Here is a 15,785-nt window from a genome sequence, read left to right as displayed (position 1 = left end):
GCGTGAAGCTCTGCATATGCACAGATACTCTGTGTGACTTTGTGAGAGCAAAGCCTTGCAGCATGCTCATCTCAATGGCCACGATCAAGCAGATCACTTTTGTCAAGTCGATGACCATCGTTGGTCACCGCCTTTCAAAGTGTGTTGCATTCTGGGGAGAAAAATTGTCAGACAGGTGCAAGTGTAGTACATGGGGATGTGTAAAACGTACTCCTCAGCCTGAAGTGTCCCCACTTATGCCAGCAAATAGCTAGCTGTTAGTGTGGTGCCGACTGGTAAGATACTTCGGGAGGGTGGTCACGTGTGCTAGCAAGGCATAGATACTGGGTTCGAGCCTCGGTGCGAGCATAATCAGGAGGAAGTGATACTCGCTAAGCAAGCAGCGTGATGTCCTTTACACCTACAGTGCCTACATCCATTTTCAGGTCTTGCCATAGATTTTCAAGCAGATTTAAGTCAAAACCGTAACTCGGCCACTCAGAAACATTCACTGTCTTCTTGTAAGCAACTCCAGTGTAGATTTAGGTTACTGTCCTGCTGAAAGGTGAATTCATCTCCCAGTGTCTGATGGAAAGCACCCTGAACAAGGTTTTTCTCTAGGATTTTGCCTGTTTTTATCTCCATTCATTTTTTTATCCTAACAAACTCCCCAGTTCTTACTAGCATACCCATAACATGATGCAGCCACCACTATGCTTGAAAATATCGAGAGTGCTACTCAGTAATGTGTTATTGTGTTATTGGATTTTCCCCAAACATAACACTGTATTTGGGACAAAAAGTGAAATGCTTTGCCACATTCTTTAAGTGCCTTGTTGCGAACAGGATGCATGTTTTGGAATATTTTGTATTCTGTACAAGCTTCCTTCTTTTCACTCTGTCAATTAGGTTATCATTGTGGAGTAACTAAAATGTTGTTGATCCATCTTCAGTTTTCTCCTATCACTGCCATTAAACGGTTTCATTCCTCTCCGGCAACTGAGCTAGGAAGGACGCCTGTAACTTTGTAGTGACTGGGTGTATTGATACACCATCCAAAGTATAATTAATAAATTCACCATCCTCAATGGATATTCAATGTCTGCTTTTTTTAATATTTTTACTCATGTGCCAATAGGTTCCCTTCTTTGCGAGGCATTGGAAAACCTCCCTGGTCTTTGTGGTTGAATCTGTGTTTAAAATTCACTGCTTGACTGAGGGACCTTACAGATAATTGTATGTGTGGGATGCAGAGATGAGGTAGTAATTTAAAAATCATGTTAAACACTAATATTGCAGACAGAGTAAGTCCATGCAACTTATTGTGACTTGTTAAGCACATTATAACTTTTTTAGGCTTCCCATAACAAAGGGGTTGAATTCTTATTGACTCAAGAAATGTCAGCTTTTCATTTTCAATTAATTTGTAAAAATGTTGAAAAACATAATTCCACTTTGACATTATGGGGTATTGTGTGTATGACAGTGACAAAAAAATCTAAATTTCATCCATTTTAAATTCAGGCAGTTAAACATCAAGGGTTTTGAATACTTTTTGAAGGCACTGTACATGAACTTTACAAAAATGATGTGATCCAAGGTCATTTTGACTGCAGTTGCTTCTCACCAACTGCCCCATGCAGCCATCACCTGATTCGCGGGAGGCTCTATTGTCAACCAATCATTAGGGTGTTCTTGTTTTACCCACACGAACATGACAAAAGACATGACTGAAACAGGAACCAATTTTCCCAGGATTTAAGTGTACGCTGGATATATACAAATATATCTCTCTCACCCAAAAAAAACTTGAAAACGCCATTAGATTTTTGCCCCCCAAAAAACTAAAACGAAACATAATTCATGATGGTTTTTATTTTATTTTAGTTTGTTTTGTAGATTACATTTAGAAATTACAGCAGTTTTAGTCGTTAATCATTAATAATGATGAGTGATTAAAACTAGCAATCCCCATAGACAAACAATGGCAGTAGAATGGCCCGTACTGAAGAGCTCAGTGACTTTCACCGTGGCACCGTCATAGGATGCCACCTTTCCAACAAGTCAGTTCGTCAACTTTCTGCCCTGCTAGAGCTTCTCCGGTCAACTGTAAGTGCTGTTATTGTGAAGTGGAAACATCTAGGAGCAACAGCATCTCAGCCACGAAGTGGTAGGCCACACAAGCTCACAGAACGGGATGGCCGAGTGCTTTAAAAAAATGACAGCCTACCCCGGCCAAACCCTAACCCATCTCCATTTTGAAGTAGTCCATTTTCTACTAATACTTCTACGAGGGGCGGCAGGTAACCTAGTGGTTAGAGCGTTGGGCCAGTAACCGGGCCAGTAAAGGTTGTTAGATCAAATCCCTGTGCTGTCAAGGTATAAATCTGTCGCTCTGCCCCTGAACAAGGCAGTTAAATGGGCCCTGAGATGTGGATGTTGACAGAGGGGTTGTGTTAAATGCGGAAGACATATTTCAGTTGAATGCATTGTTGTGACTAGTTATCCCCCTTTCCCTCATGCTCTCTCTCTACAGGTCTTTGGAGCTGGTCATTGTAAATAAGAATTTGTTCTTAACTGACTTGCCTAGTAAAAAATAAAAATGAGTTGGTAAACAAACTGAAAGGGTACATACTGCCATCTGGAGTGTGTTGTTTGACGAGGTATAAAGTCAAGGTTGGTGATTTACTGCCACCTGCAGTTATAGAATGTTTCCTCATGAGTATAATTCATTATCTGAGCCTTCCTGCTGACATGGATGGAATTATGTGACCCTACCAACAAACCTTGACAGATGAGCAGCACATATCAGCCTACAACTTGTAAATCCTTTTCTCCATTCCTGTTCAGAAAGTGTGATTATACTGTGTCCTAATAGCCTTGTTAATATTCATTACATTTCACTTGTAAATAAATGAGATTTTCGTTTTGGTTTCTTTTATTTTTTGTTGAGTGTGTATTGATTTCAGGACCGTGGATATTACCAGGTCATTTAAAGCTGCGATTCTGGATATGTAAGACACAGTCCTCCTCAACAACGAACCATATTTGGTTAGTAGAGAATAGAGACCCACCCACTTTAGCTGAGCCAGGTAGAGTAGTTCTCTCTACAACCCAATAACCTATGTATCCCATGTACAGTGTATTACAGTGTATTGCATTTGAGGCTATGGAGGAGGTGGAGAACGAAGTGCTGCTGGATATGTTCGCTACAGTTTACCTCCAAAACGAACCATATTTGGTTAGTAGAGACCCTACTTTCTATTTTCCACCCCCACTTTAGTCGAGACCGGTAGAACAGTACTCTCTACAAGCCAATATTTTTTTTACCAAATATAACGTATTTTATTGGGGGCTATGGAGGGGCGGAGTGAAAAGCCAGCAGCAGGTAATGTAACATAGTCCCCCAAAACAATATTTGGTTAGTAGAGACCCTACTGAGTATTTCACACCCCAGTTTATGAGACAGTACTTTTTTTCTCTACAACCCAATAAGTATCCCATATACAGTGTATTGCATTGCTAAGTTTTGCTTAAATACGTCAAAATTATTCATTTATTTTTTCATAGATGGTTGCAATGCTGTGAAAAACAGTTGCACTGCACTTTGCAGGGGACATATTTTGAGTGAGAAAAATATCTGCGTTCGTGCCCCGTGGCTCCTGCGGTCAGCATAGTATCCTGCTGCTTGGAGAAAGGAATATATATCATGTTTCGAGATTAAAAACGTGTGCTTTTAAGGAAAAGTAGTCTAATATCGCCATCCAGAGTTTACTGGTCTTTACAAAATTGAGTTGTGGTATAATAATCAATTTTATTTATGATTGCATACGTGATTTGTAAATATTTTAACGAATTAAAAACGGCCAAAATATAGATTCGAAAATGTATTAATTGACGGGAATAATGTTGCCTTTCGTAAAAACAAATAGAAAATGTCTACGCGTCCCTGCTCAAGTGATGGATGACGTAGAAGTCAAGCGACGTACACACGTGTCGAAGCCTGGTGGAAGCAGTAGAGACAAGAAATGGCTACCGACAGGCTGCAGTTCCATGAAATGGGCATAGATGATCGCATTTTGAAGGTAGATGTTCTTCTCTCCTGTGAAACTATATGAGGATAAATTAATTGTTCAATTGCCTGACCTCAATTGTGATATAAATCTGAGAACTATACGCCAGTTGATACTAGACATTGCTAGGATAGCTAACATACCCCGCTAACGATAGCTAACTGTTAGCTAGATACATTTTACATTTAAGTCATTTAGCAGACGCTCTTATCCAGAGCGACTTACAAATTACCATGTAAAAGTGTTTACTTTGCCTATCAATCTGTCTGGATATCAACGTATTCGATTTTAAATGGGACGTAGAATTAACCTAGTTAGCCATGTAACTACGTTATTTCGATATGTAACTAGTTAGCTAGTTATTTAAACAATCACCTTAAATACAGGAAATTCAAGAAGTTGTCAAGCAGAATATTTCAGAAATAAACGAATGAGGCCATATAACGTCCCACAGCATTTTGTTCTGATATGATTTCCTAGCTAGTAACTAAGACACTTATTTTTTTCCCCCACCTAGGCGCTGGCGGACTTGGGCTGGGCTCAGCCCACTTTGATCCAGGAGAAAGCCATTCCACTGGCTCTGGAGGGCAAGGACATTCTAGCCCGGGCCAGGACTGGCTCAGGAAAAACAGCTGCTTACGCTGTGCCCGTCATCCAGCGTATCTTGTCATCCAAACAAGTGAGAAGTAGTAGTAGTAAAGGCCATACTGTATCAAGGGGTTTATAACATTAGACCATGGGTGTCAAACTTATTCCACGGATGAAGGGTGGTATGGCTGCGGTCTATACATCACTGTTACCATGGGTACTCCATGGCTATCAGTCCAAAATAATTTGCTTTAAAAAATCTTCAATAGTTTCAACAAGCCAGAATGTTGAATAAAATGATATTTAAGCGTACTTTACTGGTTGTCTGTGCTGTTGGTACGTTTGGCTGTAGGAAGTGTGGTTGGGGTAGCCACAGGAAAAATGTTGTTTACCCAACGTTTTGTAGCACCGGTAGGTTCTGATGAGTTTCATGTGATGCACAATTTGTGAACAATAGCTGCATGTAACCGATCGTTGTCGACCGAAGCGTGTTCCTTTGCAGTCACCTGGAAGTGCTTGTGAAATTTGCCTGCTGATTGCGTGGGATAACATTTGGTCTGTGCTTCGGGTTAAACTCGGCCATTGTTGACATACTATGCAAGTCGCATGCTAATTGCGTTCGCATTGAAAATACAAACCGATGTACAGACCAGCATACTGAAAGTCAGGTTAATAACTCTACTCTCTGGGTATTTTGTCTCCGATTACCTCCTACATGACAAAATCAGAACAACAGGTAGAGTACATTCATGGGACTGTTCACAAAATGTTAGACGAGAGAGAGGAGTCTTTCACTCTGATTCCTAGAGGCTAGAGCGTGGCCAAGTAAGACTTCAACCAGGTGAGTGCAGTTCCTAACTAACCAGTGATCTTAATTGATTATTCTTTGGTCCATCAAGTACAAGGGAGGAGTGGAAACCCAAAGAGACTTGAGTCTTCCATACGTTGAATGAGTTTGACACCTGTGCGTTAGACCATCTCTGGTAGTAGTGGCATAGCCCTTCGATTGGGCTAAGACTAATCCGTAGTTATCATAGTGGTAGGCGATGTAGCGAGGGGGAGCAGCTTGAACCTTGCGCGCGTGTGTGTGTTCTCTCCAGAATGTCCGTGAGCAGGCAGTGAGAGCGTTGATCCTGGTTCCTACCAAGGAGCTGGGGCAGCAGGTACAGGCCATGATCCGCCAGCTGACTGTCTACTGTGCCAGAGACGTGAGGGTGGCAGACATCTCCGGCAAGGCTGACCTGTCTGCCCAGAGGTCTGTTTGCTCAACTGTCATCTGACATATTGTTACAGGATACATTGTTTTGGTCTCTGTATCAATGCCTGGGAAGAAGGATGTGTAGTCTTTATGCGTGTGTGTGTGTGTGTTTTCATGGCAGGCCCATCCTGATGGAGAAGCCAGATGTGGTAGTGGGGACCCCCTCTAGGGTGCTGGCCCACCTCAGTGCCCATAGCCTGGACCTGCAGGCCTCGCTGGAGACCCTAGTCATAGATGAGGCTGACCTGCTCTTCTCCTTCGGCTTCGAGGCTGACCTCAAGAGCCTGCTGTGGTAAGACACCAAGACGGAGAGACGTACACACACTCTGATAGTGTCACTAATCTATGATGGACTACTGTTTGTGAGTGGTTATGTTGAAATGTGCTAGATTTCCATCCAATTGGCAAAAGATGTATGTGAATATTCTAAAATCAATATGCTCATTTCCCCAACGAGATGTTTCCATCAAATTGACGTGTTTGGCATAAAGGACTGTGCGCGATGACAGTGCACAATAACAGTGCACATACAAATAACTTTTGCGGTTAAATGTTTGCCCACTCTGGTCTTAGCAGGTGTTCTCTAGCCAATAGCTTGCAGATAGTGCGGGAAGACTACCTATATGATGAGATTATTATGGATAAGAGCAAGATAACAAAAACAAAATTTGTCACATGGCAGTCAATCATGCCACCAGAGTAAGACCCTCGATATTCATTTGAAAAGCAGCATCAAACCTCGTCACCGTGCACTTCCACCACCCTGTGAAGTTCGTCACAACTTATTTCATCTGTAGCCTAATAAAGTGCGTGCTTACTCGAATCGCGGTGGGAGGACCACACGACATATCGTTCCTTGACTCCGTTTGCTTCGATACAATGGTTATTATATCAATCTTTTCGCAATAAAGGGGTTTCCGCCGCCATTTCTCGTAGAACTATCTTTGCAGACACAAAAAAGACCCCACCTAGTCTAGGGTAATTTTCTTTAGTTGACACATTTCCTGTTTCCATCAGGCCTGTCGTGACATTTACTTTACTCGCATAAAAAGGTTGGATGGAAACCTGTTTAGAGGGAAATCTCCCTTTCCCATGTAACTTTTTTTGTAAATTTGTATGTGTCGTTCCATCAGCCACCTGCCGAAGATCTACCAGTCGTTCCTTATGTCCGCTACTCTCAGTGAGGATGTCCAGGCCCTGAAGGAACTGCTGCTGCACAATCCTGTAAGAAAAACACAAACAAGAGTAGTGCTCATTTTAGTCTTCCTTTTCAAAACGTTTTTCGACGGTGTGCCCAACTGAACACGGCCCTGCTTTAATAGCATATTCTCTGTCAGAATTCCTCTCATACGTGTGTGTGTGTGTGTGTGTGTGTGTGTGTGTGTGTCCTAGGTGATTCTAAAGCTGCAGGGCTCCCAGCTGCCAGACAGCTCCCAGCTGCAGCAGTACAGTGTTCAGTGTGAGGAAGAGGATAAGTTCCTGCTCATCTACACCCTGTTGAAACTGCACCTGGTTCAGGGCAAGACCCTGGTGTTTGTTGGGGCAGTGGAAAGGTGCTACAGACTCAAACTGTTCCTGGAACAGTTCAGCATCCCCACCTGTGTACTCAATTCTGAGCTGCCTGTCCACTCCAGGTGAGGAGGAAGGGTGGGAAGGAACCATGCGGGTGTTGATTGACATCCATCTGTTTATCCATCAAAATCTGAACACTTTCCTGTGCTCTCTCGCCCCGTCTCCCCAGGTGTCACATCATCACCCAGTTTAACCAGGGGTTCTATGATTATATCATCGCCACGGACGAGCAGGCATTGGCTGATCCCACCACCACAGTGCAGGCCGCCGAGGGGAAAGGGAAGAAGAAGAAGAATGCAGGGAGGTATGGGATACCGCAACATACAATTTAGTAATTTAGCAGTCGGTCATTCTTAACGCCTTATCCAGAGTTGAAATGATACTGTTTGTGCCCAGTTGGACTGAAGCTATTTGTTGTAGCAGAGAAGGAGCCACTTAGTTAGGAAGCTGTTCTTCAACTCTGCGCTAATGCGGGGTGGGGTGGGGGGGTAATCATTAGTGTACACTGTAGCAAAACGTTTCGCAACGGAATCGAGTTTCTATTGGACAAATTCACATAGCTCCCCGCTTCGTTTGGTTCGGTTCATAGGTAATAAACCCCAGGTGATGGTACAATGACCCTTGACCTCTCACACCTGACTCCCACAGAGCCAAGGACAAGGAGTACGGCGTCTCCAGAGGAATAGACTTCCAGAATGTCTCCAACGTCATCAACTTTGACTTCCCCACCACCGTGGAGTCCTATATCCACCGTGTTGGACGGTCAGTGTCAACAGAATACAATTGTATTGCCCAATTTTGAAGAAACAAGCCTGCACCTCTGAAATAACCCACAAAGGCTACATCTCAAATCACGCCCTATTGCTCCTGTAGTGCACTACTTTTGAGCAGAGCTCTAGAAGAGGGTGCCATTAAAAATTTGCCCCTGAGCTCTCCGCTCAAAGGATGAAGGTATTGGGTAAAGCTCAACAATTCAACCTTTTCCTTCTGTAGAACGGCACGAGCAGACAACCCAGGCACCGCTCTCACCTTCATCTCACACACAGAGCTCCCCCTACTGGCAGATGTGGAGGACGCACTCATGGGAGGTACGCTCAGGCACTGTGTTTCTATCTGAGGTAGTCTGTATTTGTGACGGACCTATTCTCCGTGCGGATGTAACGGTAGTCTGTGTGTGTCTGACCTAGCATCTCTGTGTTGTGCGTTTTTCAGATAACGCCGAGTGCGCTCTGAAGCCGTACGGGTTTAAAATGGAGGAGATTGAGGGCTTCAGATACCGCTGCCGGGTACGTACAGTACACCTGGGATGTTATATCACACCTGTCCACCTCACACTAGAGGGCTGCGGGTCCCAACAGAGATCATTGCTGAGCGGTCTGGATTTTTCACGCTGCGGTCGGGAGTGTGCGGTCAGACGGACAACTTTGGGATTCCAACTATTTTTGTTGTTCCGCAGATCATTTGGGAACGGTTGTGTTTCTGCTTTGCATGAGTTGGCCTATCTATTGTGTTAAAAGCATGTTTTTTTGTTGTACAATTCGCTCCTGAAGTTAAGTAACCCTGGTCGGCGTGCGAGATCAAGCGCGCTAAGTATATGTGTGGTGTCAATGAAAGAGAGTAGGCTGCCTTTGCGTGGGTCGGAGAGTCACGTGGCGGTTATCTCTCCAAGGAAATGTAGTTTTAAATAGAATTAGACTGAGTTTCACTAATAAATATGGATCACGGAAAGATGTGGAGGCCGCTCAACCAACGTGAGTGAGCAATTCAAAAATGGCATGATGGGATAAAGGCGGAACGCGCGTGTGTAGGCTAGCATGGTGAGCGACGCGAGCGGTTTTCATTTTCATACAAATGACCCATTTTGTCTCTGCCTGCAAATCGTCCTCTTAGGAGGTCGGCTATATCCTATACGACAATGCAAAACGTAGAAAGTGTCGCTGTCGTCATTCTCGCTGCTTCCGGTTCAGTAGCCATACCTGCGAGATCAGGTTTGTGTGTGTGTGGTCTCAATTAGAGTAGGATACAGCCTATGCATGGGCAGAGAAGTATGGGGCAACTTTCCAAGGAAATGTACTTCTTAAATATGATTAGGCTATAGTTTACTACATTGCCTATAAATAAATATTGATCACCCACATTTGTCTCCATCTGAAAATCGTCCTGCTCCTAAAAGTTAGGCTATAAAACGTAGCTCAAGAGAAAGTGCAAGTCTCTCCAACTCTGCTCTCTTCAAACTACGTCTAGCCTATTGGCTGATATAGCCCAGTAATACTGATTAGCCTAATATAATGGGCCATGTGAGAATGTCTGGTAATTTAATCTACTACTTAGGTTATTTTTGCGTGTTTTGATATGGCTGGCAAGTGAGCCACATACGCCTAAAATAACATTGTGGGACTGCGGTTGGGTTCGGGACCAGTTTTTGCAGTTGGGAGTTGGACAGAACCAGTGGGTGTGGGCAGGTGCGGTATGAAAAGCTGTGGGCTATACACCAGGTAGTATAAGAGTTTTGATTTGGTATGAATACATGTGTGTGTCTAGGATGCCATGCGGTCAGTGACTAAGCAGGCGGTGAGGGAGGCCAGACTGAAAGAGATCAAACAGGAGCTGCTCAACTCAGAGAAACTCAAGGTGAGTGGGCTTCTCTCTCTCTCCTTCTCCCCTTTCTGTTTCGCTTCCTTTTCCATGGCACTGATTGGTCAGTTGTTCTGTCACTCAGACATACTTTGAGGACAACCCCCGAGACCTGCAGCTGCTGAGGCACGACAAAGACCTGCACCCTGCTGTCATCAAGCCACACCTGAAGAACGTACCAGAATACCTCAGTAAGACACACACATTGCTTAGGGACCTCTCTCCTATCAATAATGGTTTTCAACCTTACACTCAGCTTATGGTGATATGTAAACAATATTCTCATTGGCCCGATTCAGTCCCTCCGATGCTGAGGGGAGTGGCCAACCCAATGTCCGGCAGGAAGAGGAGGAAGAGGAGAGAGAAGCCCAAACCTGACGGGGTCGTCAAGACAACCTTTAAGGTAAGGTTCCGAACTAACTCTAGCCCAGACATAACTCTAACCCTAGCATAATCCCTAACCCTATACCCCTAGCCTTAACCCTAACCTAGCTCAACAAAGACCACGCTGGGGAGTTGCAAACAGTTGCAGACATTCCATTAGCTTTTTTCCCATTATTTCCTTCACACTGGGAGCAACAAACAATAAGCAAGCGTTTACTTTCAAAACTGTAATGGATACTCTGATCCGTCTAAACCCGTCTCATCCCTTTTTCTTCCTAGAAGGACTTCCGAGGCAAGAACCCCTTGAAGAGTTTCCGCTACATTGGGGGGAGGAGCCGAGGGGGCAAGGCTGGCAAATCCTAGGCCTCCGTGTCAACGTGCACCAATCCGACTGCTCTGCACAGCTAGCCTAGGACGTCACCAGTTTCCAGATCAGTTCGGATGGAGAGGAGACGAGCTGAGGAAGCCATTGTAGACTACTGAGATGCAGCCGGAGTGTCCAACATCAGGGTGGTATTCACTAGACCCCAAACGGAAGAAAACTGACTGGAACAGGGCGGGACTGCCTGAACTTTTCCAATAAGAAACGCTTATTTGAGTTTTGCTCCGTCTTGAACCGGTGTGCACTAATGAATACCACCCAGGTTTGAGGAACCTACCAGCAGCACCATTACTCCTCTGTCAGTGAACCGACATACGAGTTGTCTGGTTAGGAAACATTGTCTGGTTAGAAAACGTTCTGTGAACTCAACGGAATGTGCCTTCCCTCAACACAACAGGTGTTTATCACAGTAATGTAATAATGACTGCATTACTCTGAACTTCCACTGATGCAAATTACCTTCACTAGTGTTCCAAATCCTAATTCGAAGAATGAAAATTGCCACTTCGTTTCAATAAGTCATTTTCTATTATTGAATTGGAATCTCAATTTACTTCCGTAACTGAAATGCAACACCTGTTTTACTACACATATGATGTACCTTGAAATGTCTGTGATTTCAGATGGTTACGTGTGGGTATTGTTTCTTTGTAACATAAGAATTCAACAAAGTGTAAGATTTATTAAATGGTTTGTGCTCTTTAAGCAGTTTGCTATTAATCATGTCAGTCCCAGAGGTCTCTCCCTCTAAAGAAAGGTTGTTTGGGGACATGCTTTGGATGTATTCACAAAGTGGTGCTATACGAGTGGACACTGTAGAAAAGCTAGAGGAATTTCCAAAAGTCATGACATGGTTTAAAAGAATTGAATAGATCATAATCGCAAGGCCATATCTTGTTTTACATTTCATGGGTTTTAACCATGAAACAAGGATATTGGATAGAATGTTCCAAGTGTCAAAGGCATGCTGCACACATGGTTGGTAGGCAGCTTAACCTGAATGATGGTATAGAACATTTGGCACATAGTGGGGCTGTGCTGTGGTGTGATTCACTACCCTTCTCCATGAAGCGTGTACTCGGAGGCATGGGCGTGCCATGGCCTGGAGGGAGTTATACCATGGATTATTTTAGTAGTCCAAGGGCATGACTCATTTTTTTGGGCCATCCAGTTTCCAGAGACAGGCATAGAATCAGTTCACAGTCCAGGCCTACATGTAGAGAGAAGGCAAGTCCGGGGGATTTAGGTAGAGAATTAGAACACAATCACCCCAAAAGTCTAATGTTCCATGCTATCTGGGATCCTTGGGACGTCACTACCCATTAATTTAAAAGGGTTAAGTTTAGTGGGTAGGGATGTCCCATGGATTCTGGATTGTACTGACCCAAGTCAAACAACTTGATCAGTTCTTACTTCCAGTCGTGTGTGCAATTAAGTCACCATAACCAGAAAACAGCACAATCAACCGCAAAAAGAGGACAGGTTTGTATCAACTAGCTAAATATAACATAAATCAGACAATGTTTTGTTAAAAGAATAATCAAATCAGATCAAGTGTATCAGCAGCAGATTCACCAATGTTAGCTAGCTAGCTGCACTAACATAAGCTAGTAGTCATTAGAGTCTTTTGTTGGACTGTTGACTCTATGTTCCAGCTAGCAGTATTTCTGCTTGAACCTCAGGGTACATAAAGATAACTATGGAAACCATGTCTGATTGAAATATCACTAATTATTCCTTGATTTATAGGTGGCTATATTTCATTTTTCAGACCCCCTGGCCCATCAACTCACTCCCCCAGTCTGTGAAGAGGTTTCCTCTGGGAAGCTGCACTGAACAGGAGTGGAGCCCCAGTCTAGGGCAAGAGGACCCAGAGCCCACACATATTAAAAGAGAAACAGGACGAACTCAGGACCGGTCAGAAGGAAGAGCAGTTTCAAGCTATGGAGTTTGACGCTAAAGACCCCATATTCACTATTGCTTGTGTGAGAAGCCTAACCCAAAGTGAAGAAAACAGAGGGAGACTACCCAGCCCCTCAACTGGACAGATAAAAACAGAACCTGATGAAGAGGACAACATGGCATCAAATCAAATTGTATTTGTCACATGTTTTGTAGCCACAGGTGTAGACTAACAGTAAAATGCTTACTTACAGGTCCTTTTCCAACAATGCAGAGTTAAAGATAAGATTTTAAAAAATTAAATAGAAACTGACACGAGGAATAAATGCACAGTTAAATACTGATTTAAAATAACATGGCTATATATATATTAGTCATGCCCTTGGACTACTATATATATATATATATATATATATATATATATATATACACACACATAGGGAGTAGAAAATAACACGGCTATGTACAGGGAGTGCCAGTACCCAGTCAGTGTGCAGTGGTACAAGATAATTGAGGTAGACATACTATGAATATACAGTGCATTCGGAAAGTATTCAGACACCTTGACTTTTTCCACATTTTGTTACGTCACAGCCTTATTCCAAAATGGATTAAATAAAATAAATAATCCCCTATCAATCTACACATAATACCCCACAAATAAAAAAAGCATAAACAGGTTTATATTTATTTTTTACAAATGTATTAAAAATAAATAACTGAAATATCACATATAACATAAGTTTTCAGACCCTTTACTTAGCACTTTCTTGTAGCACCTTTGGTAGCAATTACAGCCTTGGGTATGATGCTACAAGCTTGGCACACCTGTATTTGGGGAATTTCTCCCATTCTTCTCTGCAGATCCTCTCAAGCTCTATCGTGTTGGATGGGGAGCGTCGCTGCTCAGGTATTTTCAGGTCTCTCCAGAGACGTTCGATCGGGTTCAAGTCCAGGCTCTGGCTGGGCCACTCAAGGACATTCAGAGATTTGTCCCGAAGCCACTCCTGTGTTGTCTTGGCTGTGTGCTTAGGGTCGTTGTCCGGTTGGAAGGGGAACCTGAGGTCCAGAAACCTCTGGAGCAGATTTTCATCAAGGATCTATGTACTTTGCTCCGTTAATCTTTCCCTCGATCCTGACTGGTCCCCCAGTCCCTGCCACTGAAAGAAATCCCCACAGCATGATGCTCCCACCACCATGCTTCACCATAGGGATGGTGCCAGGTTTCCTCTAGACGTGATCCTTTTATATACAGTATATACTGTATATGTTTGAATTTTCAAACTAGTTTTCATTGGATAGGCAGATAAAGCGTTTTAATCGAAAGCAATCACTTTTGCAAATAGAAACAGATTCCTACTCATTACTCCACGTGCTTAACCTACATCACTTTGTTTTGAGCCGACTTCACCGTCGGCCAGAGCGGGGCAGTAGCCTGGATCCAAAACAAATTCACTTTTCACCTGGTGCAAACTCCACCCACCTGGGCACCCGGTCCAGCTTAATCGAATCTCCTGATTGACTTTTTAAAAGAGACAGGTGACTAAACATAATTTAAACAGCCCTACTCCGGAGGTGGAGGTGTGCTGTGTAACTGCTGATAAGACTCCAGACTCCTCCATGCATCTAAGTTTCCTTGGTCTCTGCCAGGAGGTTGCTTAAAAACCCTGAGCCCACAGCTATATCCTCCTCCTCTCCTCTTCTCTCTCTGACACACCACCAAACAGGACTAAGTTCTATACACATCTGCACACCAAAGTGTTCACCACAGATTCTACAAACCAAAACTTTCTACACAGCAAAGATTTCGACAATCTTTTCTTCAGTCTCCTGGCTCTTAGAGACTCTTCAAGCTCTTAGAGACTCTTCAAGACAGACTGACTCCGGCGGAGACTTCTTCTAAACCTGAGGACTGTTGGATGCTCATCTAGCACATGCAGGTCAACTGTTAGCTGACTACTCTGACTGGTCTGTGTGAGAGACTGTGGGTGGCCTGAGGATTTTCTGCATCACGGAAACATTAGGTGGCCTATTTGGTCTGCAACCTTGCCTTTGTTTTGTTGGTGCAACCAGAGTGACTGAGGAATCTTCTCTTGCACGGCAGATAAGGCCTTTGTAGAGCTGGGGTCAGGTTGCACTGCGAGTTCTGGTCCTGGTTCTGAGGCTAGTAAGAAGATGAGGGGTGCAGTGTTGAGTTTGTGGGTGTCTCTGGCCCTGTGCTGCTGGGTTCTGGGCTGGGCTGGAGGTGTAGAGGGACAGAACACCGCATGTGTCCAGACACAGGTGAGACAGGCTGGACCTGTGGCGCATGGGAGAATGGAACAAAGCGTTCATCCACTGTAACATGAGTACCAGGATTGTACAGTAACGGTAGAATTTCCAACCATTTATACCATACATCTCTGATTGCAGCTAGTTTTTCTTTCACATTGACCGGGTCTAGTATCACGGTTATCAAAGCGAATCACCGGAGAAATTATTTGGAATTCTTGCAGAGAAATTGTTGCCCGAAATATTGGCCTTCCATTTTCTTCATTCCACAGGCTGGCCTTTTCTTCTCTGTTTGACTTGTACACTCCAGCTAATATCAACAATCCAATGTACGCATGCAAGTCAATCCGATCTAGTGGCTTTCAGTTCTCTTGAAACACACGGCTCCCCTCCAAGTTCATGTCCAGTACAATCTTCTCTATTGCTTGGGGGTAAAAAGAGCTCAAAAGCTGATTGTATATCATGGACTCGAGTGGCAGCAAATCGTGTAGGCCCTGGATCAACTCTGATTACATTGGAAGCTGACAGTCTACCTTGACTTCGTTGTGGTGATGGTGACCATTCTATTTTACCATCTTTAGACTTCCTTGTCCTCTCTTCTCTGGATGATGGTTGTTGCATGCTCTCTCTCTCTCATCTGATGGAGGGGATGGTATGGCAGACTCCTCCTCTGAATCCTCTTCACCAAAGAAAAATTCACAATCTGGATCACCAACAGCATCGTCCTCCATCTCTGAAATGT

At 43.7% G+C, this 15,785-nt stretch overlaps 1 protein-coding gene across 2 annotated transcripts; it reads left to right on the top strand.

Annotated features, from left to right (window-relative positions):
* Positions 1 to 3,930: 3,930 nt before the first annotated feature.
* On the top strand, positions 3,931 to 11,575 carry ddx56 (DEAD (Asp-Glu-Ala-Asp) box helicase 56). 2 transcript variants are annotated; one of them, XM_014128154.2, is made up of 14 exons: positions 3,931 to 4,064; positions 4,570 to 4,731; positions 5,741 to 5,895; positions 6,020 to 6,190; positions 7,032 to 7,122; positions 7,291 to 7,532; positions 7,640 to 7,774; positions 8,119 to 8,232; positions 8,464 to 8,558; positions 8,683 to 8,756; positions 10,012 to 10,101; positions 10,190 to 10,295; positions 10,404 to 10,507; positions 10,771 to 11,575. In XM_014128154.2, exons 1-14 carry the CDS (start codon positions 4,008 to 4,010, stop codon positions 10,849 to 10,851), a joined length of 1,677 nt encoding a protein of 558 aa, XP_013983629.1. In that variant the 5' UTR covers positions 3,931 to 4,007; the 3' UTR covers positions 10,852 to 11,575. The 2 variants fall into 2 exon arrangements, with proteins under 2 accessions (XP_013983629.1, XP_013983628.1); XM_014128153.2 differs by having other exon boundaries at positions 10,768 to 11,575.
* The last annotated feature ends 4,210 nt before the right edge of the window (positions 11,576 to 15,785 follow it).

The sequence above is a fragment of the Salmo salar genome, chromosome 11 (assembly GCF_965601325.2).
Source record: "Salmo salar chromosome 11, fSalSal1, whole genome shotgun sequence".
NCBI classification, from domain to species: Eukaryota; Metazoa; Chordata; class Actinopteri; order Salmoniformes; family Salmonidae; genus Salmo; species Salmo salar.
Note: the sequence above shows the minus strand (reverse complement) of the source record. Positions and strands in the feature narration are given on the sequence as shown.